This window comes from Semicossyphus pulcher, unplaced genomic scaffold (genome assembly GCF_022749685.1).
Source record: "Semicossyphus pulcher isolate SPU_LCO1_2020_fin unplaced genomic scaffold, fSemPul1.0.p SCAF_5, whole genome shotgun sequence".
Classification (NCBI taxonomy): Eukaryota; Metazoa; Chordata; class Actinopteri; order Labriformes; family Labridae; genus Semicossyphus; species Semicossyphus pulcher.
The window spans coordinates 7,515,717-7,542,302 of NW_027211726.1; the positions used below are offsets into that span (position 1 = coordinate 7,515,717).

The 26,586-nt window shown below is 44.3% G+C and overlaps 1 protein-coding gene across 1 annotated transcript in view; it reads right to left on the bottom strand.

Moving 5' to 3' along the window:
- The window catches only part of nfatc1 (nuclear factor of activated T cells 1), a 47,303-nt gene that overhangs the window by 7,490 nt on the left and 13,227 nt on the right, over positions 1–26,586 (bottom strand). Inside the window, exons 6-9 of the mRNA XM_069681277.1 lie at positions 23,914–24,054; positions 12,851–12,906; positions 8,941–9,073; positions 4,267–4,893 (exon numbers count right to left, since the gene is read on the bottom strand). Coding sequence (XP_069537378.1) covers positions 4,267–4,893; positions 8,941–9,073; positions 12,851–12,906; positions 23,914–24,054 — 957 coding nt within the window. The remainder of the gene's footprint in view (positions 1–4,266; positions 4,894–8,940; positions 9,074–12,850; positions 12,907–23,913; positions 24,055–26,586) is intronic.

The window sequence follows — 26,586 nt, forward strand, 5'->3', positions numbered from 1 at the left end:
AGACGTCCACGGTTGGCTCCGGTTGTAACTCCTGATTTTCCTGGCTGACGGTCGCTTTCCTTTTCAGACTGTTTGCTTCATCTGAGCGTCGAGTTTGTTTCTTTTTCTTTAGATTTTCACTTATTGTTGAAGTTGTATCTGTAGTCATCCATCTTTTCTTTGTCTGTTCAGCCATAGTAGATTACTGTTTACTCGCAACACTTGCAGAGAGCTGAAAAGCAGCCGCTTAGCTCCGCCTACCCTCTCTGGCAGACCAACCACTGCTGGCTGATGGAAACGTGTCACTAACGGGGCGCCGCTTGAGATCAGTCGCCACAGACACCCAGTCTGTAATACTGCAAATGCAAAGGCTTTCATCAGTGGGCCATAGGCTCAGTCACCACTGTGTTATCTCACTCAGCGATAGATAGAGACTTAACAGACATTTATTGACATGAAAATCTTTGAGATTATATCTTTAACTAGCTGATCATGATCTGTCCCCAGCTCTGACCAAGTTTTCTTGTCTAAACCTAAACTTACCTTATCACTACATCAAGGTCAATCCACTTTCTCTGTAAATACTGTAAATACTACAACCATCTACCTCTGATACATAACCTGATTCACAACCATATTTATCTCTGCACCTTTGCACTCTCTATTGTCTATTGTCTCCTGTCTAGGTCTGTATAAAGTAGTTTTATATTTAGTCTTTATTAAGTGTCCGTGTTACCTCGTCTAACCTGTCCTTGTTTCTCAGTTCAGTATGCGTGTCTGTACATCGAGTGCCCGCATACTTGGCCAATGAAGCTGATTCTGATTCTGATAATAATAATCTTTAAAGTTGCGTGTATTTATATGCAACACAAGGAGATCAGCATGTTTTGTTTAGTCGCCTGAACAGAGACAGAGGCCGCAAACTAGCTTCAGTTAGAGGCCAAATTTAAACACGCTGCATCTGCTGTACTGCTTCTCCCTACGTTACAACACTCAACTGTTTGGTTCTTTTTGTTGCGTTGGATTGTATTATTCTGTAAAGTGTTTATAATATTAGGAACAACTTTCTCGGACCTTTAATTTCAGTCTACCACAAAGTCCTCATTTAACACCTGAAGTACGAGAAAGTCTCTTCATAATCTGAACTTTTAAATAAGGTCATTTTTTTTTCTTTTCTGGCTCCTCTTGTATTTAGAAAGTATCACTAACTAAATCTGGCAACATGTAATACAAAGCAGATGTGGAAGTTGATGAATATGCAATAAACCTATTATATATATTTCCTGCAAAGTTTCTGTGCTGAGCTCAAAGTAATAAAAACAACAGTGATCATAATCATGTGTAAAGTAAAGGTAAGAATTCTGCATATTTTAAACATAAACTACTTTTTGCAAACTGTGGCTGAAACTCATTTGAGTTAGAAAGCGACTTTTTCTGCATCAAATCCGACAGATTCCTGAGCCAGGTTTTTGCCACACGTTGACTCTCACATACTTGTGATCCGCTCACGTCTCTGGTCGTCAGCTGAACAGCCCTGACATCTAACAAGGCCACAACACACCATAAAAAAGCCTTTCGTAATGCTTTGGCTCCCATCCGCCTTCCGAACGCACATGTTTTGCTCATGTTACCTCACCGCTGACCAGCGGCTTCGGCACACTACCGTGCTGCATAACGTATGGCTTTGGCCGCGTCCTCCAGACTCTGTGCGAGCCAGCAGGGAAGCATGCAAACCTCTGCAGTCAGCAGGTTTTATGGCAGCGTGGCCGGCCTCCATCTCCCTCAGGCTCAGGCCGCGCTCCCTGCAGCCTACGGCTCGGGCTCGGGGCCAGACGACACTGTTCAGAGTTTCCATGAGCAGACATGTTCGTAACCTCTCTGGGGACTGTGTGAAAAAATGTGCAACAGCAGGGGATCGTCATGAATACGAGCGGGCTGAACAAACAAAGATATCGGCTGTGATTTCAGATAACAACAAAGTGAGTTTACTGCGAGTACCTGACGGTTAAAAATTCACCGATTTCAATTATTCACTTTGGTCAAATTGCTCCGATATTAAATTAAACGGCTCTACATTAAATAAATAAAAGGTGATGATTATTCTTAACTTCTGGCAACAACTTAAAGATCATTATGTGCACAACTACAGACACACACACAGACAACTACAAACACACACACAGTCAGTCAGTGTCTCAGAAGTCGAAGCTGGAGTTTTAACGATCGTGGCCGACATTAAACTAAAGTAACACCTCACCTGAGCGCGGCCGTAAAGAGAGAAAGTCCAGTCAAACTCTGCCAAAGGTTTTAATGACGTGAGAAGCCATATTAAGTCTGGAATGCTTCGTAAAATGTCCTTCGATCTGCCAACGAAAACAAGCTCCTCAGAAATATTCATTATGGTTATGACTCTGCTTAAAAACTTTAATGTTTTTTACTTCAACTACACCTGATTTAAAATCCTCATCATCTTGCTCTTAAGGAGCCGCATTTCCTCGCAGACAAGTGTTAATGTATTTACCCAGACTGTTCGCAGGAAGTGGCATGAGAGCAGTCTGCAGTCTGCGGCCGAACAACACCGTCGTCAGGAAGCTCGACCAGACGATTCAGCGGGGGCTCTGGTGACGGATCAAAGCCCCGCCGCTCAGGCCGCTGATATCTGCTGGTTAGAGTTTCTTCATCTACTCGCACACACAGCCAGGGAGTGAGTGGTTTTTTTTTTTTTTCAAGCCCAGAGGAAGATCATTTATCCAATTTATTTCAAATCACCGCAGCGTAGAGCGCACGGCCCCTGAAACCTCGGCGGTGAGCGCAGAGGGCCAGAGCAGTGAGATCATAAAGTTTGTGCTCCTAAAACTCTGCTCTCTGGGAGATAAATAAAGAGGCTCGCAAAAACCTGCAGTTATTTTATCAGCCCGCTTTAGGCAGGCCCGTCTCATTCGGGGGTTTAAAGCCTTATATATCAAACTCCAGACCACCGGGTTCCTTTGGTTTATTAGTAAGAGGGCTGACAGCGGCGGAAAGAAGAACCGCAGAAGTGAAAGAATTTGTAAAGAGATATGAAAATGTTTCAAGTAAAATAAGACTTGTGACAGCCGTGGTAAACCTTCTGGCTCACTCATCTGTCCCACATGAATCCACACCTCCAGCGTCAGCTGCCTGACGCAATCAGCAGCATCATGGTTTCACAATATGGACGAGTGAGCACGCTACCTCGCAGAAACACCCACTGAACACGTCAGCTATCTCTGGGCTGAATTCTTTCGCAACATTTTTTTAGCCTTTTTCGGTAAAAAGTGTTTGTTTTGCCCGTATAGAGATATTTCGTACCATAAAACATCGCTCAGCCTTAGAGATACGGTAAGGAGCTCAGACATCCCCCTCGGGAGCCGCTACTCCTTCGCATTGAAAGGAGCCAGTTCAGGTGGTTCGGGCATCTGATATCCACATCCCACATCCAACTGGGAGGAAATCCCGGGGTAGACCCAGAGCTCGCTTGAGATATTATATTCCGTCTGGCCTGGGAACGCCTCAGAATCCCCCAGGAGGAGATGGAAAACGTTGCTGGGGAGAGGGACATCTGGGTCAACATGCTTAGACTGCTGCCACCGCGACTCGACCCCAGATAAGCGGAAGAAAAAGGATGGATGGATAAAACGTCGTTTAGCAATCGGAGAGTTACTTAGCGTTCGAGGGGCAGGTGTGCCAGGCTAGCTGTTTGCCCAATTCCAGTCCTTGTGCTAAGCTAAGCTTGGCCAACTGGCTGCTGTTTGTAGCTCTAAATTAATTGCGCAGACATGAGTATCTTCGTAGTATCAACTTTTCCATCAACCTTTCAGCAAGAGAGCAAAATCTTTCCCCAAATTCATGAACTAGTTCTAAAAATGACAACGATCGAGGAGATTTGCTCCAAAACAACAGCTCCAAACAGAGTTTCAGCTCCTGGTGAAATGATCAGTGAGTCATATGATACTGATTAGCCATCCCATCAGCACTTGCTGATATATCGAGGTCAGTTTATGATGGTTAAAAAACTTTTTTGTTTAGTTAATTAGGGACGGGTTGTTCCCTTAATAAGTATTTCCATAGACGGGAAAAAAGTGAGTCGGCTCTGATAGCTGGCTCCCCTTAGTGGATGATGGGAGCTAGCTTCTGTCTTATTTGCTTAAGTCATATTATAGTGATGTATGTGTGGACATACCAATCAAAGGGCTAACAGTGGTAAAACTTTTGAGTTATAAAATCCAGATGTTTTACTTAATTAATAAAGAAAACTTTTTCTCTCACCATCATCCAGGTACATCTGGTCCAGCTCCTGCGGTTCTTGTTTGATGCTAACAGCTAGCGCTGGGGAGCTGCTGCCGTCCTCCTGCAGGTCATCCCGCCCACTTTCTGACACCTTCGTGTGCTGCTGAGCTCCCGGGCTGGTGCTGCCGCTGACCACCGAGGCTGCCGTCATGCTGAGGGCCGGGGAGTAAGGGGCGTCGGTCGGGGTGGAGGGCTGCGAGGTCGGGGTGGAGGAGGAGGAGGAGCTGCTGGGCGGGTAGAGGCTGGGTGGCTGGTAGCGCCCGGGCGTCTCCTGGATGATGGAGACGTGCGGGATGGAGGACGACGCGATGGTCGGGGTCGCGGGGAGGCATTTGGAGAATGGCGGCGGCGACAGGTCGTGCAGTTTGGGGCTGCTGCTCGGAGAGGAGGAGGAGGAGGGCAGCGATGAGGGCTTGGCTGCCAATCTTTGCTGGCTGATAGAGTAAGCCCCGCCCACCACACATGGCCTGGGGTCAGAGGTCATCATGGGGGTCACGACCTGAGGGGGAAAGTATGGCTTTGGGAGCAAGGACAGGCCTGGGGCGTGCTGGCTGCACACCAGGGGGCCGTCAAAGTCATCGTGTGGCTCCGTCTTTATTGTTGGAACTGAGAGAAGAAGAAGAAGAAGAAGAAGAAGAAGAAGAAGAAGAAGAAGCTAAATGAGTTAACATATATTCCAACCGTCCTGTGAGTGTGAGTGAGTGAGTGAGTGGGTCTGTGGCTAGGAAACCCGCTGCCAAACAAACACTCTGATCAATGAGCCTCTGTGTGTGAGCCCGAGCTCTCCCACACGCCTGCAAATATTCACAAAAAGCAGGAAAATCAGGAAAAAGAGGATGAGTCATCAACACGACAAACATCCAGCTGCTTCTAGAATGAAACGCTTGTTTTCTTTGGACTCTGCTCTGGTGCTAATATCCACTAAATGTTCGATATGAAATATGTTTCCGTTACAGCAGGGCTCTGTGATTTAGAATAAATGCTTTCACAAAGAGACAAAGAGAAAAGGCGCAGCTTCAAGATGTTGCTTAAAAAGACAACATGGAGGCTTCGGGGTGTTGGCGGAGCGGGGGGTTATCGTCGAAGCGAGGGATTCAGTTTTAAAATGTGGGCTGTCAATCTCCCGCAGCTCCTCACACGACATCCATCTTTTATAACAAGCGTTCCAGTCCAGTTACAAGCTAACAACAGCGCCGCTCTGACCCTGAGCTTCATCGGCGCGTCACTGAGCTGGAGCTACTCCTTCCTTTCTGTGTCCTAAAGCTGGTTTGGATTATCAGATGAAGCGTGTGCCTGAAATCGAAGCTGAAGCAGTAAATTGCAAAGACTTGTTCTTCCTTCTGTGATTCTCAGTCCTACGTTTAGCTATGCACATTAAGTTTTTAGTTGTTTGTGCGCCTTTTTTTCCTTTAAATGAGACCTTGTTTGCTGAGAACCGACTCAGACTGCAGGAAGATCAGACTTTCACCTGATTCCTTCCTCCTGACAATCGAGGTTTAGACCCTTGGTCGGAACCAATCTTTGACCCAGATTATCTGTGAATTTGAGGGCCAACCTTTTACCTCCAGATCGGCTCACAGACTCATTAGACGGCCACAATAACTTCAAACACGGCTGATGTTCAGGACTTTAAATCTTGACTGCAGCAGAAAGAAGAAGACGGAGCTGCAAACAAAGGTAGACTTTCTTGCCACTGAGGCTAACGTTAGCTAGCATGCTACTGCTGTTCTTGCTAAGGACAAAACAACAAAATGTGTCTCCCCAAACACTTCCTCATCTTCTGCTTTTGTTTGTCTCTCTGCACAGCTTCAGTACAGCAGGTTGAGAGAAACCTGTACATAAAGGTATTTTTATCCTTGGGGTGTACCCGGCTAAATAAGGGGCTAATTAAACTAAAAACAGTGAAACCAGGATGTGTCATGCTTTACTGAAGCCTCCACTGTAAAAGAGGAACTGCGAAGAGATGGTTACACCAACCGCAGCACTAAAATAGCACACGCACCACTATTTCGGGCCTGTTTGGAGGAAGTGCGTCTGTGGAGGGTAGACGGGGAGATGCAGACGCAGAGAAAGGAGCAGGGGAAGTGCAAATGTTTGCGCTGCCACAGAAGAAAGTTTTCTTTGGGTGGGTTTCCGGAGTGAGAAATCAGCCGTGTGTAGATTATGTCCCAAAATAAATCTGTTGAAACACCTGCTGCTGCGAGGAAAGCTTTGAATTTTCCATCTTATGTCACAAACTCTACTCACATCTTTAGAATCTCTTTTGCTTTACTTAACACTTTTTAATGCCACTCTATCCTTGTTTTAATGTATATTTTGTCTCTTTTCTTGTGCATATTTTTCCTGCATTTCTTGCATGAAAGGTGCGACACAAATAATGTTTATTATCAAAGCAGGAAAACCTGAGCCGGTCGTAGTTTTGCATCTGTGTTTTCACTCAGCCGTGTGTCATGTCCCAAAATAAATCTGTTGTAACACCTAACGTTGATAGAAAAGGTTTTTAATATTCCATCCGGCACTTTCGATGCATTTCTTGATCAAAGGCACTATACAAATAAAGTTTTCTTTATTGATATTTAAGCTGCATTATTTATTTTTTGTAAAACCTGAGCCTGTTTCAGTTTTTTCCATCTGTGATTTCAGTCAGTCGTGTGTTATCTACGTTCCAAAACAAATGTCTTGTTTTTGCACAACCTGTTGTAACACCTGCTGCTGCTATAAACATTATACAACAGTTAGTTCTGAACAAGTAATCTGATCGATTGCTGTGATTTTAATTAACAGTGTTCAGAACACCTGGATGAGGCGGAGTGATACACAGAGTGAAAAGTCCCAGTGATGTTGTTCTCTATGGCTGTGTCCGAAACCACAAACTAACGTACTGCCTACTACATACTCAAACAGTATGTACTGCACACTGCCTACTAACCTGACTATTAAGATGCCGTTGGCATCATACTCAGAGCCGTCTTCTCTGTATCACGTGACATGTGATCGTTTACGTATGTCCGGTCTGATCTCCGGTCCATCTCCACCATAGTAGAAGATGAATAGCCGCAATGCATTTTGGGGCGGTTGAGTACAACCAGTGAGCTCCCGTCTCATAATCAAACATCCGGGCCGATCTAGTATACATCCGGGCATTTCTCGCATACACAAAATTGCATGCTATGAGATGGGAACGCATGACATACTCAATTTTACGTCACGGTTAGTATGATTAGTGTGATAATATGCGGTTTCAGCATCATCAGCACTCATGGAATGCCTCTTGTCCAATCAGATAGCTTGGTCAGAGCTAACTGTTGTATAATATTCTTTATTTACGCTTGTTTTAATTTACACTGTCTGTTTTCATGTGCATTTGTTGTCCTTATTGTAAAGCACTTTGAGCTGCAATTCTTGTATGAAAGCTTCTGTCCTGATAAAGTTTTCTTTTGTTACATGATTAAAAAAAACAGAACTGAAATGTTTTCATTGAGAAAATGAACCTGTCATATTTTTTTTCCATCTGGGTTTTTACTCTTTATAACTTTTTCTGAAGCCTGGCAGATCACATAGTTCACCCGGCTCCTCTCAGCCTCTCTGAGACGCTGACCAGACGAGCTGTCCCCCGGTCTCTCCCCCCTCCCTCACCCTCTCTGCATCCTGAGGACAATGCTCCACTTTCACAGCGGGGCACTCCGTCGCCCACGCTCTGGGCTGGGCCCGTTCTCTTGAATCACAGCTTTGAACCACCCACTGGATTTTCGCTCCAAGCCCAAAGTGCAATTAGCAGCGGTTTCTACATTGCAGTTGCTCGGTCAGTGTTTATATTTAGCTTGGCAATAGGTCCTCCATTCAAATAACGTGCTTTTCCCATGCCCCTCTCCCCGCCCTGCTGCTCCACTCGCTGCAGCTTCTACAGGTACGGAAAAGAACACATTTTATATGTTTTCTTTTTTTACAATGGAGGAATAATAGAGTTGCTTTGTTCCTCCCAAGAAAACCACGAGACAAGAAGGAAAACAAACTGTTTGTTCTGCTCTTCAGATGTAAAACGCTGGTTAAAATGTTTCTCATTAGGCTGGATATGAAAGGAAAGGAGCAGACTGAGAGGGTGAAGTGCTGCGGTGATGATAGGAAAGTAAAAGACGGAGGTAATAAAGCAGTATGTTCCTTTTTCAGTGACGAATCTGTTTGAAAATTTAGAGACAAAGAAGGACGAAGGGGAAAGTTCTTGAATATTATTAATGAAGATTATTTCTAAGATGCTCTGGATCATGATTTTGAAATGTTGGAGGGTAATTCTGATATTTTTAAACCCAGGCCCTACTTTTTACATATTTCTTAATGACTAAATGTACAAACAATATTGGCATTGGTCCACTAGATTGCTTCAGCCTGCAGTCAGGAAACAAGCTGCGCCTGATCCCAGAACGTCCGATCAGAGTGTTTGTTTTTGCATGATTGTTATTTGACGTATCTGAATACATGATGACATGTTGCAGGAAGAAGAGAAGCAGCTTCGTTAAATCCCTAAATGCCATGATTTTTCTCTTTAACACAGCTTTTAGAAAAATGTCGGCTAGACCGCAGGAGCCGCGAGTCCTGTCAAAAGAGCCGCGACCCATTAACTGCGAGTAGTAAATGTGTTTGAGGGTCTTTGTTTACCATTAGCAGGGACGTAGGTGAAGCGCTGGTACTGGCTTCTTTTCCTCTTGCCGTTGCAGACGTAGAAGTTGACGTGGACCGGAGTGGAGAGTCTTTGGTTCCGATAGGGAGGGATTTCAACGAGGAGGGAATTCTGCAACAGAGACAACATGAAGATAGTCACACATTCTTATGATTTTTATAAACAAATAGATAATAGATAGTGTATGGCATAAAACACTATTATTTGATTTATAGCAGTTTTCTAGTTGCTTCATAAAGTCCTCGACTTGTTTTATTTTTATCTTTCAAATTCCTTGTATTTAGTTTCTCTCTTTTTGATACACTCTTTTTGTATCCTTATGTGGTTCACTTCTTGTGCTGCTGTACCCTTGAATTTCCCCCTAGAGGATCAATAAGTGTCATCTTATCTTCCCAAAATAAATTAAAAGGCTGTTTTCAAATGCAATGACAAGAAGGCTAGGTCTAAACCTAGTATGTGGCTGACCCATCAATGTGCGCTTTTGTGGGCAACACTGGAAGCGTGGCGTGTACGTGACGGCTGCGGGACGTGTTCATTTTCATTTGAAATGCATGAAAACAGATAAGAGTCTTCACAATGCTGGCGTGACACGCGAGTGTCTCGCGCGAAGAGAATAGGAGGCTCGCCTATTTTCCCGCAAGTCGCGCGCGGTTCTCGATCGAAATACAGAATGAAAAGAATTGTGATGAGTCCTATTGATCGCTCACGGCAATATAAACATCTCGTCCTGTAGTAAAAGTCACAGGCATGGAGAGTAAAGTAGGTCAACACTTCCGGTATGCTTTTTCAAAGTAAAAGCCCGATCTGGAATTCTGACTACCCTCGTTTGTACACAATGCTTTTATTTTGAAGTGTTTCCCGGGTTGTTGTTGTTTGTTTTTTTAACCGTCACTCAATCACTCAGTCAGTCACATACAGACCCATGTGTGTGTGTGTGTGTGTGTGTGTGTGTGGGGGGGGGGGGGGGGGGGGGTTGCCATTGTTTTGTTTTCTTTCTTAGTCCCATTCTTGCTTTCTGTTCCTTTGCTTCCATCGCCTGAAGGTGCGTAGTTTTCCAGGGCGCTGGATAAAATCTCAAAATCTGGTTGTAATCCTCAATGAGAGAGCCACACAGAGTCCATCAAGTAATGTTGATAGAGCGCGATCTTTGTTTGCACAGTGCAAAACTCAGCTGATGTAGATAAATTAAATCCAGGGTCGTCCACATGGTTTATTCTCCCTGCAGAGCTTCCTGCTGTTTGACTGAACACCTGGAGCGACCAGGTTCAGTCTGTGGACCGTGCATGCACCACACATGTTGCGTGCATGTGTTGGAGGCGCTGCTCAGTAGCCCGAGAGGAAGTCATCTGTCTGCAGCCGGCCCTGACATGTACAGGTGAGAGCTGACACGCGTTGTATTAAATCACTACAGTCAGGAAGTCAAGTGAGGCCAGATGAGGTTTTTCAGCTTCTCTTATTCAACCAAAACCCTTCAGAGAGTTAGCAGACACAAACTCTGGACGTGGCTCAGTGTTTGCGCTGTGTTTACTGTAATTGTACGCAGGAATATTTGCATCATTTAATTTGTGCCGCTGCTGTCCAACGTGTCATTTTACACACTGATTTAAAACAGTTGCACGAGTGACATCATTCTCTTATTCTGAAAGTTTAATGTGCACATGTGTTTCATTGTAAAAATCCCCGCCGAGGACTGAATGGAGCTTCGTCCCGAGTGAAAAACACGAAAATCACAAAAACAAGTGTTGAAATGTTTTTACCTGTCAGAAATAATCAGTCTCATGTGGAGGGGAGGAGGAAAACTGTGACCAAATGGAGCATGAAGGAGCAGTGTTGGACTCCTCCAGTGAGCACTCACAGAGCATTTATCTAAGTTTATAAGTCTGACGTCTCTAATTGTAAATAATTCTGTAAATTATGACTGAATAATCCCTCCGCTTCCAGATGCGCCTCCCTCCTGGGAAAGGTCAGCGTGTGCAGGTGACGGAGGCAGGGAGGGAGCTGTGTGTGTGGTGGAGCAGCAGAGGTTAAACGTGGCCAAGGCAGCGTCAGTGTTTGAGATGGGACACGTCCAGCAGACTGAGAGGAGGGGGGCTCTTTGTCTATTCAGGCAGACAGATGTGTCCAAGCAGTTACTCTGTGTGTGTGTGTGTGTGTGTGTGTGTGTGTGTATGTGTGTGTCAGAGGGAGAGAGAGAGAAAGTGTGTGTGTTTTGCAGTGGGAAGACAGGGAGCAGGTGCAGCACCTCACACACACAGACACCCTCTAATCCCCTCATCTATCTCCCACACTCCCACCACTACCTCTCTCTCTCTCTCTCTCTTTCTCTCTCTGTTTCCCTTCCTCTCTTTCTCTGTTTTTTTATTTGTCTCTCTTTCTTTCAGTATTGGTTTCTCTCTTTATTTCTTACTTTCTCTCTCTTTTTTCTTTCTCTGTTTCATCCTCTCTCTCTTTCTTTCATCCTTTCTTTTCTCTCTCTCTCTCTCCGTGTCTGTCTCATCTTATCTTTTCTTTCTCTCCCTCTCTCATCCTCTTTTCTCTCTCTCTCGCGCTCGCTCCCTCTCTCTCATATGCTGCTTTCTTTCTCTCTCTCGCTTTCATCCTTTCTTTTCTCTGTCTCTCTCTTTCATCCTTTCTTTTCTCTTTATCTCTCTTTCATCCTATCTTTTCTCTCTCTGTTTCCCTCTTTCTTTCTTTTTCTCTCTCTCCCTCTGTCTGTCTGTCTGTCTCTCTCTCCGTCTCTCTACCCCCCTCTCTCTGTCTCTCTCTCTCTCTGTCTCCCCCCCCTCTCTCTGTCTCTCTCTCTCCGTCTCTCTCTCTCTTTTTCTCTCTCTCTCTCTCCAGGACACACACACACTCCCACAGGTTCAGGGTTGAACTTTTGCGAACCTTTTCCACACGTCTCAAACACAACACGGCTGTTTCCCCCCCCTGAGGGCTCCTGCTGCGGGCCGACTGAATCTACAGTCCTCCTGTATCACCTCTCTGTTTGACAGCCGCGTGTATGTTCCAAGTCCTTGTTCTTTTTTTTGGCTTAGAATGATGTAAGAACAATGCCACTGTTATATTTCTGCAGTATTAATATTGTTGGGTATTTACCCAAGGAGCTGAGAATGACTTAACACCTGAGCTGAGCACAAAAAGCTGAAACATCCAGGTTTCCTTGGCTGCTTGGCTCAGGGGAAGTAAGGCTTTCACTAGCCAGCTTAGCCATTGCTAGCAGCACTGACGTAGGGTGTTAGCAGCTGCCACTACTGCTGATGCACGGAGCAGCCATGTTGGATTTTGCGGTTGGTTTCTCGCCCTGTGAACTTGGAAATGCCGACTATCTATGTTCAAATGAAAAGCAGCATGACCTTATAGGCAGCATCCAAACAGAGGGGAACTAGCCTGGCTCTGTCTGAAGGACACAACATACACCTGATCTCTCTTAAAGACAGGGTGTGTTTACTACTGACGTTTAGATGTGCTGGTATGTTTCATGTGTACTGTGCCAGGCGTTTCCAGTCTTAATGCTAAGCTATGCTAATTGAAAAAGGGATAATATTTACTGCATATTTATGATATTGGTCTCTCTTTAAGTATAAGGAACTGACTGTAGGAGACAGTTACAATGATCATTGTATTTAAAGCAGAGAGAATGAGACGACGTGCTGCTTTGTCAGTTCGGGCGTACCGGCCCTTTAAGGAAGTGTTGAATCGAAGTGCAGATGTTTGCCGAGAGGAGCTTTATTCACTCTCAGCTCTCTTGATTCAGACATCTGTTTATTTTTTTTAGGTCAAGATTGCAAACGTTTAGCTACTTAGTCCAGCTAAATGATTGAGAACAGCTGCTTTGCTCTGGAAGAAGAGCGCATTGATCAGGATAAGGAGGTCACAAGTATCACTTACAGTCTTTGAGGTGTCTCTGTCGACCTTGGCCTCGGTCTCCCAGAGGTGGTGGCCATCTGAAAGAAAGAGAAAGAGCTCTGTAATGACACATTTAGGGAATAATCCACCTACTTGGCCCGCCGCAGAGATGAAGAAATGGAGTGTTGTTATTATTATCTGTTACATCAGTGATATATTAAACAGAAACGGAGCTCCGGGGTATTGCACACGTCACGCTGTCTGACCCGCTGATCATGAGCTCATATCCTCAGTCTGACAAGAGACGGAAAGAGACGACGCAGGCACAGACGGAGAGAGAAATCTGATGCAATCCGTCCCAAAAAATTATCATACCAGAGAGATGAACGACGAGAGAAACCTTGACTTCATCTCTGCGTGGAATCCCGACATGCCGGAGCAGCTGGTCGGCTCGTCATTACACAACGACTGGAAACCGACATCTCGCCCGCACTTTCAAACTTCTTCATTCCTGTGTTCCCGTGGGAGTCTCTCTGTTATCCCCATAAAATGATTGTTAGATGTTTTCAGTATTAGCTCTATTTCTGGTAATCTGGTTTTTCTCCCCAAAGTCGCCACATTAAAGAGCTTTCCCATCAGGCAGTAAAAGAGAGCGTCACACGAGCTGTCGGGAAAACGCAGGCCTGTTAAAAAAAGAAGCAAGGTTTGATTTGTCACTCTGCCCAGCGAGGTGTGAGTTAGTAACTATAATTTTTACCAATTTATGAGACACAGAAGGGAACAATTGCAATGTCTAAAAACCCCTGACTCATTAACAATCCCAAACAGACTTTAAATGGGTGTGAAAACGACTTCGCGTGGAAAGGGAAGTGCAGCTTGAAGAAGAAAGGTCAGCTGTGAACACATCATCTTTGGGAAAATTAGCTCAAAGTGTTGCTCACAGGCCGTCTGCAGTATAGAGTGGCTTGAAGATGTAATATCACCAAAGTATGACTTAAAAGAGAGCGATCCCTCTACCCCGAGAGTTACTATAACCAATCCAGCATAACTCCCCACTGTCTCCACACAAGCGTCTGGCTGAACCCGTCGTAACTCTGCACCAACAGGAGACAATGAGTCTGTGTTCTTCTGCGTCTCTTTAAACCAAACACAATCATCGCTGGCCGGGATGCAGCGCCAGTGTCTTTTCAAAAAAGTGTCAGGAGGAATCTTTTTTTATTTGGAAACTGGGAAAAATTGGAGAAGGAGCCCTGAGCCCTGTGATTGGCTGCCCCGCCTCTCGCCCAGTGACAGCTGGGATAGGATCCAGTCCCCCGCGACTCTGAACAGGCCCTCGCATTAAAATGACTGAATCCATAAAAAAACATATAGAGACTTGACACTCACCGGCCTCTTCATTAGGTACACATGTACAATCCAATGCAGTCAGCACTGCATGGATTCTGCTTTTATGAAGTTTAGTTTTTGTTGACTTTTGTTCTGCTGAGAAGTGTGTAAATTCAATGAAGTTAATTAATGAGGCCAAAGTTACAGGTGCTGTTGTACTGAACTAAATCATATTGAGATGTGTCTCTATTTATTTACATACAAGAGGGGGCCAGAGAATTAGGAACACCTCCAACAGCTCCACCACCAGTCATGACTGTGACACTGACAGCTTAGACAAAGGCCTGCACATTGCAGGCAACATCAAAGCCAATCTTAGCTGAGCTGGTGTGTTGGATTACATTAGATTTTTTCAGGTGTACCTAATGAAGTGGCCCCGCCTTATTGCCTGATACAAATCTTCGTCCAGAAACTTGCCAGCGTCAGCGTGTAGGCTCAGTATGTAGCTGATGTGTCGTTAAGCTTGTTTAACAGGGATTTTGATTGTTAACATGCAGATGGTGGAAGGTGATGAGAAATCTGACACTGCTATTTTTGCACAAAAGCTGTTCAGAGAGGGTCAAAGGTTAAGTGAGCATTGGTTCCCCATTTACAAAAGAGAAAAGGAAGAAGAAGAAGAGGGCACAAACAGGACCTTATGGACGTGCATTACTGGAGAGATGTCAGAGTGAGGGGGCTGCACATGGACAAGCAGCTGGAGGATTCAGTGCCTTGCTCAAGGGCACCTCGACAGTGCCCAGGAAAGGAACTGGCACCTCTCCAGCTACCAGCCCCAATTCCACGCTTGGTCTGTACCGGGACTTGAACTGGCTGCCGTCTGGTTCCCAAGCCAAGTCCCTACAGACTGAGCTACCGTCGACTGACAAAGACAGCTGAAGTGGGTTTTCAAGACGCTGTTCTCAAACATAAAAATCCATACAGACCTTTTTTTGACTATACTGCCGTTGTTTTGCAACTAAAAATTAAACTTGGTACTTCTCGACCATTGACCTTTTAGATACGAGGTAACAATGGCACCCAACATCACACCTGGTGCTCCATGCTACTTGCTACTTGTCTAGATGCAGCAGTTTGAAGAGAGACAGTCTGAAATATGTCGATTTTCTCTTCCAGTCATCCATCTTTCATCTATACCACATATCCTATTAAGGGTTGCGGGGGGCTGGAGCCTTACTCAGCTGTGATTGGGCGGTTACACCCTGGACTGATCGCCAGTCAATCACAGGGCTGACACATAGAGACGGGCAACCTTTCACACTCCTCACCTCCAGGCAATTTTAGTTAGACAGATAAACCAAACTCTGTAGCCCTAAACCAAACCCCTTTCAAAAACTACCCAAAATATTGAAATGCAAACAAGAAAGCTAAAACAGAAGCGCTGCATTCTCACAGGAACAACTTTTAAATGGTGCACAGCAAGGTGCTTAAATCTGGTGTGCAGGAAAACACTCGGTGGCACTGTGCAGGAACATAACAGACAAGTCCCAGGGAAGCCCGTGCATACAACAAGAATGAAAGGAAAACAGTCATGCAGGAAGTAGTACAGGAGGCTTAACAAAGGCTTTCTGATGACACTGTGTCCAATAGTAAATACATTTTCTCTGAGTAACATCAACAAGGCAGCGAGGGCTCCTCTCACATCTTGAAAACATTTAGAAAATAGATTTTATTAAACCCAATTCTGCCTCAAACGTCTCAGAAGAGCTCAGAGCAAAATGCAATAAGTCAGCCAGAAAACTCGGACTTCCTCAGCTGAAACAACAAGTGAGATTCAGAATTCTGTCTAACAAATGTTTGTTTGACTCAAACTTCCATCTGTCTCTGTCTCCTCTCTCTCGCTGTGTCTCTTCACTTTGGGAGCCTCTCCAGAAGGGAAGCCTTCGCCTCCGATGTCGGTCCGCAGGAGGTAAACATGTTGTTCAGATCTCCCTCCGTCTCTGACTCACACCAACATCATTTATCAGCGCACTGATAGAAAAATCCAATTCAGCACTTTGCTTTCTGTGCCCGGCTACCTGCTGCCAGGAAACTTCTGCAAAATAAGAGCTTTGACATGCTGAATGCGTGGGATGCCTTTGTTTGAGGAGAGCGTAGCGGATAATTGATAACCACAGAATGTTCCAGACTTATAGAGCAACATCTGCAGCGCTCCTGCACCCGTCCAGTGAAGAAATTGAGCAGCAGTTCTTCTCCGTCTAAACTTCAGCGAGCGCGATGAGGTTTCTAACTCCCTGGCCCACTGTGCTGGATTCAGTCCAATACTATCAAAGTTAAACAACTCGGCCTGAAACCACGCGGCCCATATAAACCCAGCACCCTCTCCAGCTCTCACAACGCCCAGGCTCCTCTCGCCTTGGCTGCACCCCAGAAGCCTTTGCAGTTTCGTAGCATTGGTCTATACAAATCATCAGAACAGACATAACACAGAGCCGTCAATGACACAGCGCTGGTGTGCTGCATAGAGTCATGGCAGCCGAGGGGATCAAACAATATACAAAACACTTATTTGTCATGTTGGGTTTATAAGGGGAATCAAACAGCTCCTTGTGCTCCTTAATTGGAGCTGGGTGGAGTAAAGCGTCGGTGCCCAGAGTGAAACAGCGGGATGGCGTGTGCCCAAGCCCTCATAACGTACAGTAAATATAAACACATGCGCTCCCCGGGCCCATGTGGCAGGCTGAAAGAGTTCCCTTGTCCTCTGACTGATGGCTGAAACTTCTTCCTTCCTGACGCCCTGAGAACACGTGCATTTGAGAGGATGGAGGTAAGCCGCTGCGGTGTGGAGGAGGTTGGTGACTGAGACGAGCTACGAGCTGATAAATGACGGCGGTGGAGGAGGAGATTCTGACATATGCTTCTTAAAGCTACAGAGGCCCCTGTTACTGCGAAACGTCATGTACATACAGAGAAATAACCTACGTGAGCTATAGAGCACTTTATAACATCCAAGTCACAAAGAGCTTCGTGAAAGCAGCAAAATAAAACAGACGACTCATAAAATCATCAGGTTTAAAAAGAAGAATGCATGTCGAATTAGAGCAGGCGAAAAAAAGATACAATTACAAGATAATTAAAAATTTTAATTCATCAAAAAATCTAGAGAGGCTCTGGCATGGCCAATCAGATGTCAAGGAGGTCCCATGGCACCCCATAAACTATGATTGGCTGTCTGTACAGGCAGAGGCGGGGCTTAAGTTCAAACTAACTTATTCGGTATTGTTGCAAAACGCTGTAGCCTTTTCCAGTGACTTAATCGTCTTATTGAGTCATTAAAGGGTTAAAGCATGAAATATTTATACGTTGTCACTCTGTATTGTTTTTTTTGTTATATATATAAAACCAGTGAACAGGAATATAACAGCTGTATCACAAGACATGGTGCATATCTGCTAATTGGCCACCCCAGCATAAGTCAGTGTTCCAATCGGGCCCCCCCTCTGGACAAGTCCTTGGATAAAAGTATGTTTTAAAGTAATAATATGGAAGATTTTCATGTAAATAAATGTCTGTTAAGATGAATGAGGTAACACAATGGTGATTGAGCCTATGTCCCACTGATGAAAGCCTTTGCATTTGCAGTATTACAGACTGGACTAATCTCAAGCGGCGCCCAGTTAGTGACGCGTTTTCCATCAGCCAGCAGTTGTTGGTCTGCCAGAGAGGGTAGGCGGAGCTAAGCGGCTGCTTTTCTGGTCTCTACAAGTGTTGCGAGTAAACAATAATCTACTATGGCTGAACAAACAAAGAAAAGATCGATGACTACAGATACAACTTCAACAATAAGTGAAAATCCAAAGAAAAAGAAACAAACTCGACGCTCAGATGAAGCAAACAGTCTGAAAAGGAAAGCGACCGTCAGCGAGGAAAATCAAGAGTTACAACCGGAGACAACCGTGGACGTCACACATGCAACACTGTCTGGATATCTGGGAAGTGTGCTCCTGCAATTACCGTCTATCCCCGCCAAAGAGAACAAAACTGAGATCTTCGAGATTACAACTTTAAGCATGAAAGACTTGTACGTTGCATCTGGTTTTTTTTATATATAAAACCTATACACAGGACTGTAACAGCTGTATGACAAGACAGGGTACATGAATGCTATTTGGCCACCCCTGCGTAAGTCAGTGCCCCAGTTAAATCTATTCTAAAGCACACTGGGAGCCGGGGTAAAGACGCTGAAACAAACAGGAAAGACGGTCACGTTTTTTGGTTCTGCCAGCAGAGTTGTGCATCAACCTCTGGAGCTCCTCAAACGGGCCTGTGATTTCACGAATCGTACACTGTAATTCATGAAAACATATTCCCTGCTGTTTATGTGGCTGTAATTGATTTGTTTATGAAAACAGCCATTGTTTTCTGAAGTGTCAGAGGCAGCCAAAACCACTGAACGGCTTCAAGTGGAAGTCATTGTTCTCTGAATGTAATGAAACCGAGGCTTGTTGACCACCCCTCCCTCAAAACCAAACCACTGCCCGGAGCTAGTAAAGCTAACAGAGCTAGCGCAGCGTTCATGTTAAAATCAGCCTCATTGCCTCCATTGTGCTCGCAGCTCTCGTGGGCTTGAAGGAGGATGGTTATCGCTTATTTTCTGCAGGTAATTCCAGGCACCATCTGGCAGCCTCGCAGCATGATAATCCTCTCACAGTTCAATTTCAAGTCCTCTTATTCCTGCAGCTGCTTCTGCCAAGAACAATTAGACCAAATTGTTGGATGGAGAGGTCATTTTTTACCTATTTGAAGCTCCAACCACTACAAGAGACGGACAGGTGATGAAGATGGGTCAACTAAAACTCAGCTACCTCCGAGCTGAGGAGTTTGATGGATCTGTAAATTAGTTATCCGGAGTGATTCTGAGTGCAGCAGAGCAGGCAGCTGTCCAGTGCAGCAGGCCAGATGTTAAAGTGCTCTTTTCACTGGAGGGTTTTTCCTCTGCAAGGATTTCCTCCAAGATCTCCGACTCAAATTAAGTTATTATCAATCATGGTGGGGAAACACAGAGGAGAAAAGCACACTTTATTAAAGAAGAGGAGAGAAGAAACTATGAGAAAGAGAACACGAGGAAAACTGAATGATGTGTACTCAATGCTCAATACACTATAGATAATACACTATATTTGCACTGGTGTGAAGTATTGGTCAGAACTGGATTCTGATTGGCTTAAGGGTGTGCATTACTTTCAGATAACTGCACAGTACTGTAACAGAAAAAACACTTTTCTTACGCTTACGTTGTTTTGAAAAGGAAAGTAAACTTAATAAAAAGACAGATTGTCAATCTGTTCACGGTTTAACCCATAAAAATTGCACCTTTGTCTTAAACTTTGACTTCTGCCGGACAACTGAGTCGACTCTAACTTATCAATCATTATGACAGCATCACTTTAGCACATAAAGTCTAGTAGGAGTAGAAATTTAAAGGCCTATTTATATATTTTTAGTACCAAAGTAACAATAAAATATAAAACACTTGACATAATTCAATTGCTGACAAGTGGCTATGGCATAAGTAGGTTAAAGGGGGGGTATTATGCTAATTTCAAGCTTCATATTTCCCTCTGTGATACCTGTGGAGCAGCTTAGCATAATTTACAGTGAAAAACTCATTTTTCTCACACTGGTGCTCTGCACAGGCCTCTGCCTGAAACAACTCATTCAGCTCTGTCCCTTTAAGAAACCTTCCTACCTACTGTGGCCGACAAAGGCAATCATGCTGTAACGGCCCAAACAGTTTCCATTAGAAGAAACAGGCTCTGAACACGTGCAAAAGTCCAAAACACAGCGCCCCTACAGGCCTGGAGCACTTCCGTTGTGTTGTGTTGGATTTGCTGGGGTTTTTTCGGTCTTTTATGTGATTTGTGGGTTCGTGTGTGTCCTCGCAACATTTCTGTATTTGCAGCGCGTTTGATGTTAATGCATTTGTTTCTGCGTGTTTTGGACTTCTGCATGTGTTTTTGAATTTGCATCGTGAAACCGTTTGGACCGTCACAGTGCGATCGCCCTTATCGGCCCCCGTATAATCAGTGTTAGAGGCGGGACTAAAACCAATGTCAAGCTTTTTTTGAGCTATGTGTGTCTAAATGTGGTGTTTTGGAAATCCTCCTTCTATTTTTTCAGCAAAACAAAGAGCCAAAAAGTAATTAAGATATGTTAATGAATGCAAAGCTTCACAGTTTCTGTTGTTCAACATTTGCACCGTATTCTCTCTTTTAGTTCTTATTGGATTTTTTTATATTTACGATTTACTGAAAGACAAAACTCTCAGAACCTGGAATCACACAAATCTGAGGTGAACAAAGGACAGCAGGGCCTAATTTCCCAAATGGAGCGACTGTGACTTATCAGAGACACCATCTTCTCTGCGGGCTGAGGCGAGTGAAAGCAGGTGAGCTCGAGTCGGGCTCAGATTACAGCAGCTCCAAGGACGATCGCTAATCTCCTGCGACAGATCGGCTGCAACCAGGAGTGACAAACGAACCGATGCTATCTCGCTTATTTCTGCCGAGGCGGGAGACAGGCGGGGGCGTGCTCTGTTACTGTTTTCAGATGTTGTGGTGTGACTGAGGAGCAGGTGACTGAGGGTGTCTCTGTGGGGGAAACAAGGGATTTCCTCCGGCATGAGTCATGGGTAGCAACAACACAAACATGAATATGAAACTGTTCATGCACACAAAAACAAATGAACCCTGAGAGTCTCCGCTTCTCTTTCTCTCTCTTTAACACACAAACACTCCAAAATCTCATTTGTAGGCCGAGTGGAAACATCATTCGGACACCAAAACTGATTAAATGTTAGCTTATTGGCAGCCTCAGAAGGCAGACTGACCCATCCAGCTTGTAATGACAGGGGAAACTCTGACACACACACATACGCTTGTAAGTGCAGGATCCATACACACAACATGTCAGTGCCCACATGTTCTCCTACCGCAGCTTTATGAACGTTATTTTGTGAGGGAGCTTTATTGGAAAATTTGCAGGAAAATCGTCCATCGGTATAAATTCAATGCTTAAGATCTTTACCGCAACAAAATTCACCACTCTGGATTTATGAGCGCGATCGTTAAAGCGTTTCTCAGGGCTCGGCTTTGGCGTGAGTCGATGAGAATATTACATTTCCCGTGAAAACGTGAAAGCGGAGATGAGTTCTCAAATATGCAAATTAGCTGTTTTGCATTGCAGCTTCATTAGACTGTGTTTTATTCTACCTGTGATGCCATTCAACCCCAGACATTACTGATGTCTCTACGTGTGTTCTGTATCTATTTACCTATCTATTTATATGGACAGGTCCTGAGGGAGCTCGCACAGTTAATGAACAGAGAGCTTGGACGGAGAGGTGGAAGGATGGAGGGAGGCGGAGGGAGGGCAGTGTTGTGGAAGCCTGGCTTCAGGGTGTTTCCATGGTAGGATTGCCCAGGAATCTGATGCTGGTGCCAGACGCGGGGAAACCCTGATCAAAAACAAGGGAGAACGCCCATCAGCAGGCGTCCGGAGCGGCACAGGGCCCTAAAGACAGACAGGTTCAGAGCTCGGACAGAGAGACAGCAGCCGCTGACCCAAACAAGTCATTTCTTTCTCTTACAACAGAAACTGCCCGTGTGTCTTTCTTTCTGAAGTTTTCATGGATGGAGAAGTGAAATTATTAGCAGAACTAAATAACTGAAGTTTTCTGGACATGAGCCTGAGAGGACAAGATTTTTCCCTCCAAGGTTTATTTGTGACCTTTGAAAAAGCAGTTTGAGGAAAGGAAATCTTAAATCATAGGAGATTATTTAACACTTTTTTAACAATGAGTAACTCGAGATTACAAAAACAGGATGTTCAATCCTATATTTTCAAAAATGTCTTCATTTTTTGGGATTTCTTCAGTTAACTGGAGCACCGCTTTGGCTCTGCGTTTGGATCACACGTCCCATGTGCAGAGGCTACTGTCCTCGATGCAGCGGCCCCGGGTTCGACCTCCGCCTTCAGCCGTGTGTCATCCCCACTGCCCCCCCTCCTCTCAATAAAGCCATCAAAAGCCAAAAAAAAAAAAATTCTGGCAATTTTTCAATATCTTTTAATCAATTATTTTCACACTTAATTTGTAAAACTGTACTGATTTAAGGAACTACTTTACTTTGCCCATGTATCCTGTAACAGAGTTGTCAAGTGATACACCCTCTTCAATGTATTAACTTTGCACTTAACTTTACCTATGACCTAAAGTTTTTTTTTAAGTTTTTTGTTATGAAAAATAGAAATCAAAAATATTAGTCTTGCTGTAAAATTTGGTGTATAAGAGGCACTTTCAATACATTTTTTTCCATCTAAAAAGTGGGCTGTGCCAAAACACCGGTGCGACCAATATACCAGTATAAAATGCAGAGAGAGGGATGTTATTGTGTTACGGTATTTTACCCAGACGATGGCGCTAGAATCTAGCTAAAGCTTCGTCACGGACATGCGACGTCATGATCCCCTAGCGCAGCCGCTACCCTCACAACAATCAACATTACCACAGGCTGAGCTCAACTACCGCACCGCTAGCTAGCAGGACTGCTGAGTCGACATGGCGAAAACAGATTGTAGGCTATAATTTGTGTGTGTTGAATGTGTTTTGAAATTTAAATAGTGTTGATACATACCTCTGGGATACCCCCCAAAAACAGACATATTCTTGTTTTTACAGTAATTCATAAGATTAGCGAGCCTAGCATACTGTCAAAGTTCAAGTGAGCATAAGGCTAGCTAGTTTAGCTAACAAGATAGCTTCCAAGTTTTGAAAACAGAAGTAATTTCTAAGTATATAAATGTGTTCTTTATTATCTTATTTTTTATGCTCTATTATCGTGTTTCTGTCTTTATATATTGAGGTTTTAATCCAACCAGTAATAAAAACAAACTGCAGCTCTGCCTCAGAGAAACGCTGCGTGATGCAGACACTGATTACCCTCCTCTCAGGAAGAGATCAGCGTTAATCAGCCAGGCTTGGATGAGGGGAACAAGGCCTCCGCTCATTCAATCACTTCTTGTTTTGATAAACAATCTCACTGCACCATTGTACAGTGTTAGAGGAGGGGGGGGGGGGGGGGTTTCCAGCCTGTGTGACCGGGGCAGCCTTGAATTCTTCCTTTCACAGGTGGAACAATGAAAAGGCTTCCCTCTCTCCTGAATGAGTCACCGGGCCGATAGGATCACACGTGTTTACGCCGCTCCGCTCTGGCCCAAACTGACGCTCACGTTGCTTTGCTGAAGCTAATCAAGGAAATTGCTGTTTGTAAACCTCCTCGTATCAACATCTGGGAGCAGTCGCCTCTCGCTCCAAACCAAAACGGCTTAAAGTAAGAAAAAAAAGGAAACAAAATACTGAGGCATGGCACACACACAGAAGTGCACGTATCCAAACCACGTGCACAGCCACCCACGCACACACACACACACACACACACATCTTGCATTTGTGATCCATTCCTCTGCTGAACAGGCAATGGAAACTTCTGCAAATGTAAATCTGCTGGGTTAAAAATACAGCGCATTAATGTGCTCCACATGTGGCGCTCTGGCAGGACGGAGGATATTTTGACGGCGGGGGGAGACGGGTAAGGAAAGGAGGGAGGAAGGGAGGGAGTCCTGGGGTTTCTCCAGCAAACGGAGAGGGAGACACACACACACACACTGAGCTGAGACAACACAGCACTTAATCCAGACGTCCTCTTTCTTTCTTTTTTTTTTACCTTGAGCTTTTTCCACAAACACCACCTTGGAGTCGTGTTGGAAGTTGTGTCCGTCGAGGAGCATCCTCTCCCCCCCGGGGGCGGGACACGTCTCCAAACTCTGCTTGTCCACCAGCGGCAGCTCCTGGGCCGATCTCTGGGCTGTGGGAGGGAGAGGAGAACAAGCGGCCTCATCGTTCTGTTAATACACACCCACTCCCCATGCAGACCTGAGCATCCAGGCCGAGGCTGAATCACTACCTAGACAGCTTTCCCGGAGCGTCCCGTAAAGCCGAAAACCTCAACTTCTTAATGTTAGAACGGAGCTGCCTCTCTGCCAGTGAGCAGGGAGAGGCTCCATGTTGTGTTTATTTGTGTTTTCCTCAAATTATGGTGAACGTTTTGCCTCAAATATTTGGTTTAAGAGTGTCTTTTCTATTCCTCTCTGTTACCTTTTGGCTCGACCTTCTCAATCCTTGTTTGCTCTAAACCTTTGCTTAGCTCTGATGTCTTGTCACGTCTCCCTTTTGAAAGATATCTCTAATTTCATCGTGATAATCAGAGACATTAACAGAGGTTCAATAGTCCTGAATAGTTTTCTCATGTGAGGGTGATCTTTTTAGTAACCCGACACTCCTCCTTTCTGATTTTGATAAACTAATTCTCCGTCTTTGGAAAGCATCAGTCGTTCCCACATCCCTCTGCTTCTCTCCCCGTCTGTCGTTCTGCCTCGCTCACACACTAAGTGAATTTTGGTCAAAAACAATTGCTTTGTGGCAGTCGTTCAGAAACTAACAATGCTCTATTTCAAGGGGCTGAGATCATGGTTTAACTACTGTCTTTCATTTACCTCATAAGACTTAATCTCTATGGCAGCTCGCAGTGCCAGAACCACGCAGAGCGGTTGATGTGTCGGAGTTTGTCCTGGTCCAGTGAGAGGTCAACTCCAGTGCAGAGCAGGGAGTCAATGGAGTTTATCGAACGAGGCCTGCGTCGCTTTTACAGAGAGAAATACTCTCAATCAATGCACCAGTTCTGCATTGGCTCTTCTTACAGGGATGGATGAATGTATATTTTTTAGTTATTCAAATGCAAATATTACAAGATTAAAGTCTTCTCAGAATTTTGTGAAAATATTCTTGAGGTCGAACGTGATTTTCTTGTCCAAAAAACAGTCCAAACTCTACAATTCTCGATCCAAAATGACAAAAAAATAAAACGGAGAAGAGATGAAAAAGACTATCAAAGTTTCTGCCTATTCACTCACTGATTGGACTGACTGGAACAAATTGTTCTAGCATGTATCATGTCCCTGTGGCCTATGAGCAGTTTCATCAAAGTGGAACTTTTTTCCCTTTAACCTTTTGATTTAAGTAAACATTTGAGGCTTGAAATAGTAAAGCTATCCAGTGTTTTACTAAAAGAGTCTCCAGCCACGCTAGCAGCTCTGTGAGGCTGCACTGAGACACAGAGACGTGGACTTGAGACTATTCGAGTCACTGTTTTAATGACTTACAACTTGACAAAAAAGTAATGACTTCCGACTTCACTTGACTTGAGGCATGATGACTCGGATGACTTGCGTGTGTTCATGAGTTTGAATGTTAGCTGTTAAATATAAAATTATATACTTCAATGTTGTCAAGTTTCTGTCTAACTATCAAGTACGCAGCGCAAACTGGGAATCATGATTGGACGACTCAAAAGGCTCCCCGGTATGTGATTGTCATGATTGGAGGACTGGCTGTCAGTCAAACTCCTCGCTATGGCAAAACGCAACATCAAAGCCCCCAAAGAGAAGCCTCATCAGTCGTACTTGTTACTACTCAATACGGTCTTAGACCAGACCGTCATCATGGCTGCGTCTGTGCCGAGATAATACAGATACAATTCATTGTCAAACTTTTTGAACAGGGTATATAAATTAATCAATAATATCATTATTAGACGAGCTACTAACACCTTGTCTTTACTCTTTATAAAGGCCGGATACTACAGGTAAGAGTGCTGGATCTCGGGTGGAAAAAAAGTGACTCAACTTGACTTGACATAACCTGTGACTTGACTTGAAAAAATGACTCAAGACTCACTTGGGACTTAAGCAAAGATGACTTGGTCCCAACACTGGCACTTAGATACAGAGACGCTTCAAGCTAACTGCTTACATTAGTATAGTGGAGTATGCTAACAGGTTAATTCTGTTAACCATCTCAGTTTAGTATGCTATGATAACGGACTGATGTTAAGATGTGATACTGTTTTTGTAGCATGTTTTTATATTCTTAGTTTCTTGGTTAAATATTTTAACATGTTTATGATGACGATGCTAACAGGCGGATGTTAAGACATATCCCCATAAGTGTGTTAGCGTGGGTATTCAAGTCAGCATGCTAACATTTGCTAATAAACAATAACCACAAAGAATACTTATGTCTGATGGGAATGACATTGGTTTGCAGGTAATTGATCATTAAGTATGTAAGAGAAATGTGCTGGTATTGTTTATGTGTGCTTATAGATTGGTTGTATAATTGTCAGTAAAAAGGCTGTCATGCTTTGCTTGTAAATAAAGGTTTTTTATAATCATTGTTCTGTGTGTACCCTCCCAGAGACTACAGATAAAAACAAGCTGATGGGAACATGAATGATGGCAACACATTTTTTTGGAAATCTATCCTAAAGCATGGCTTAAGA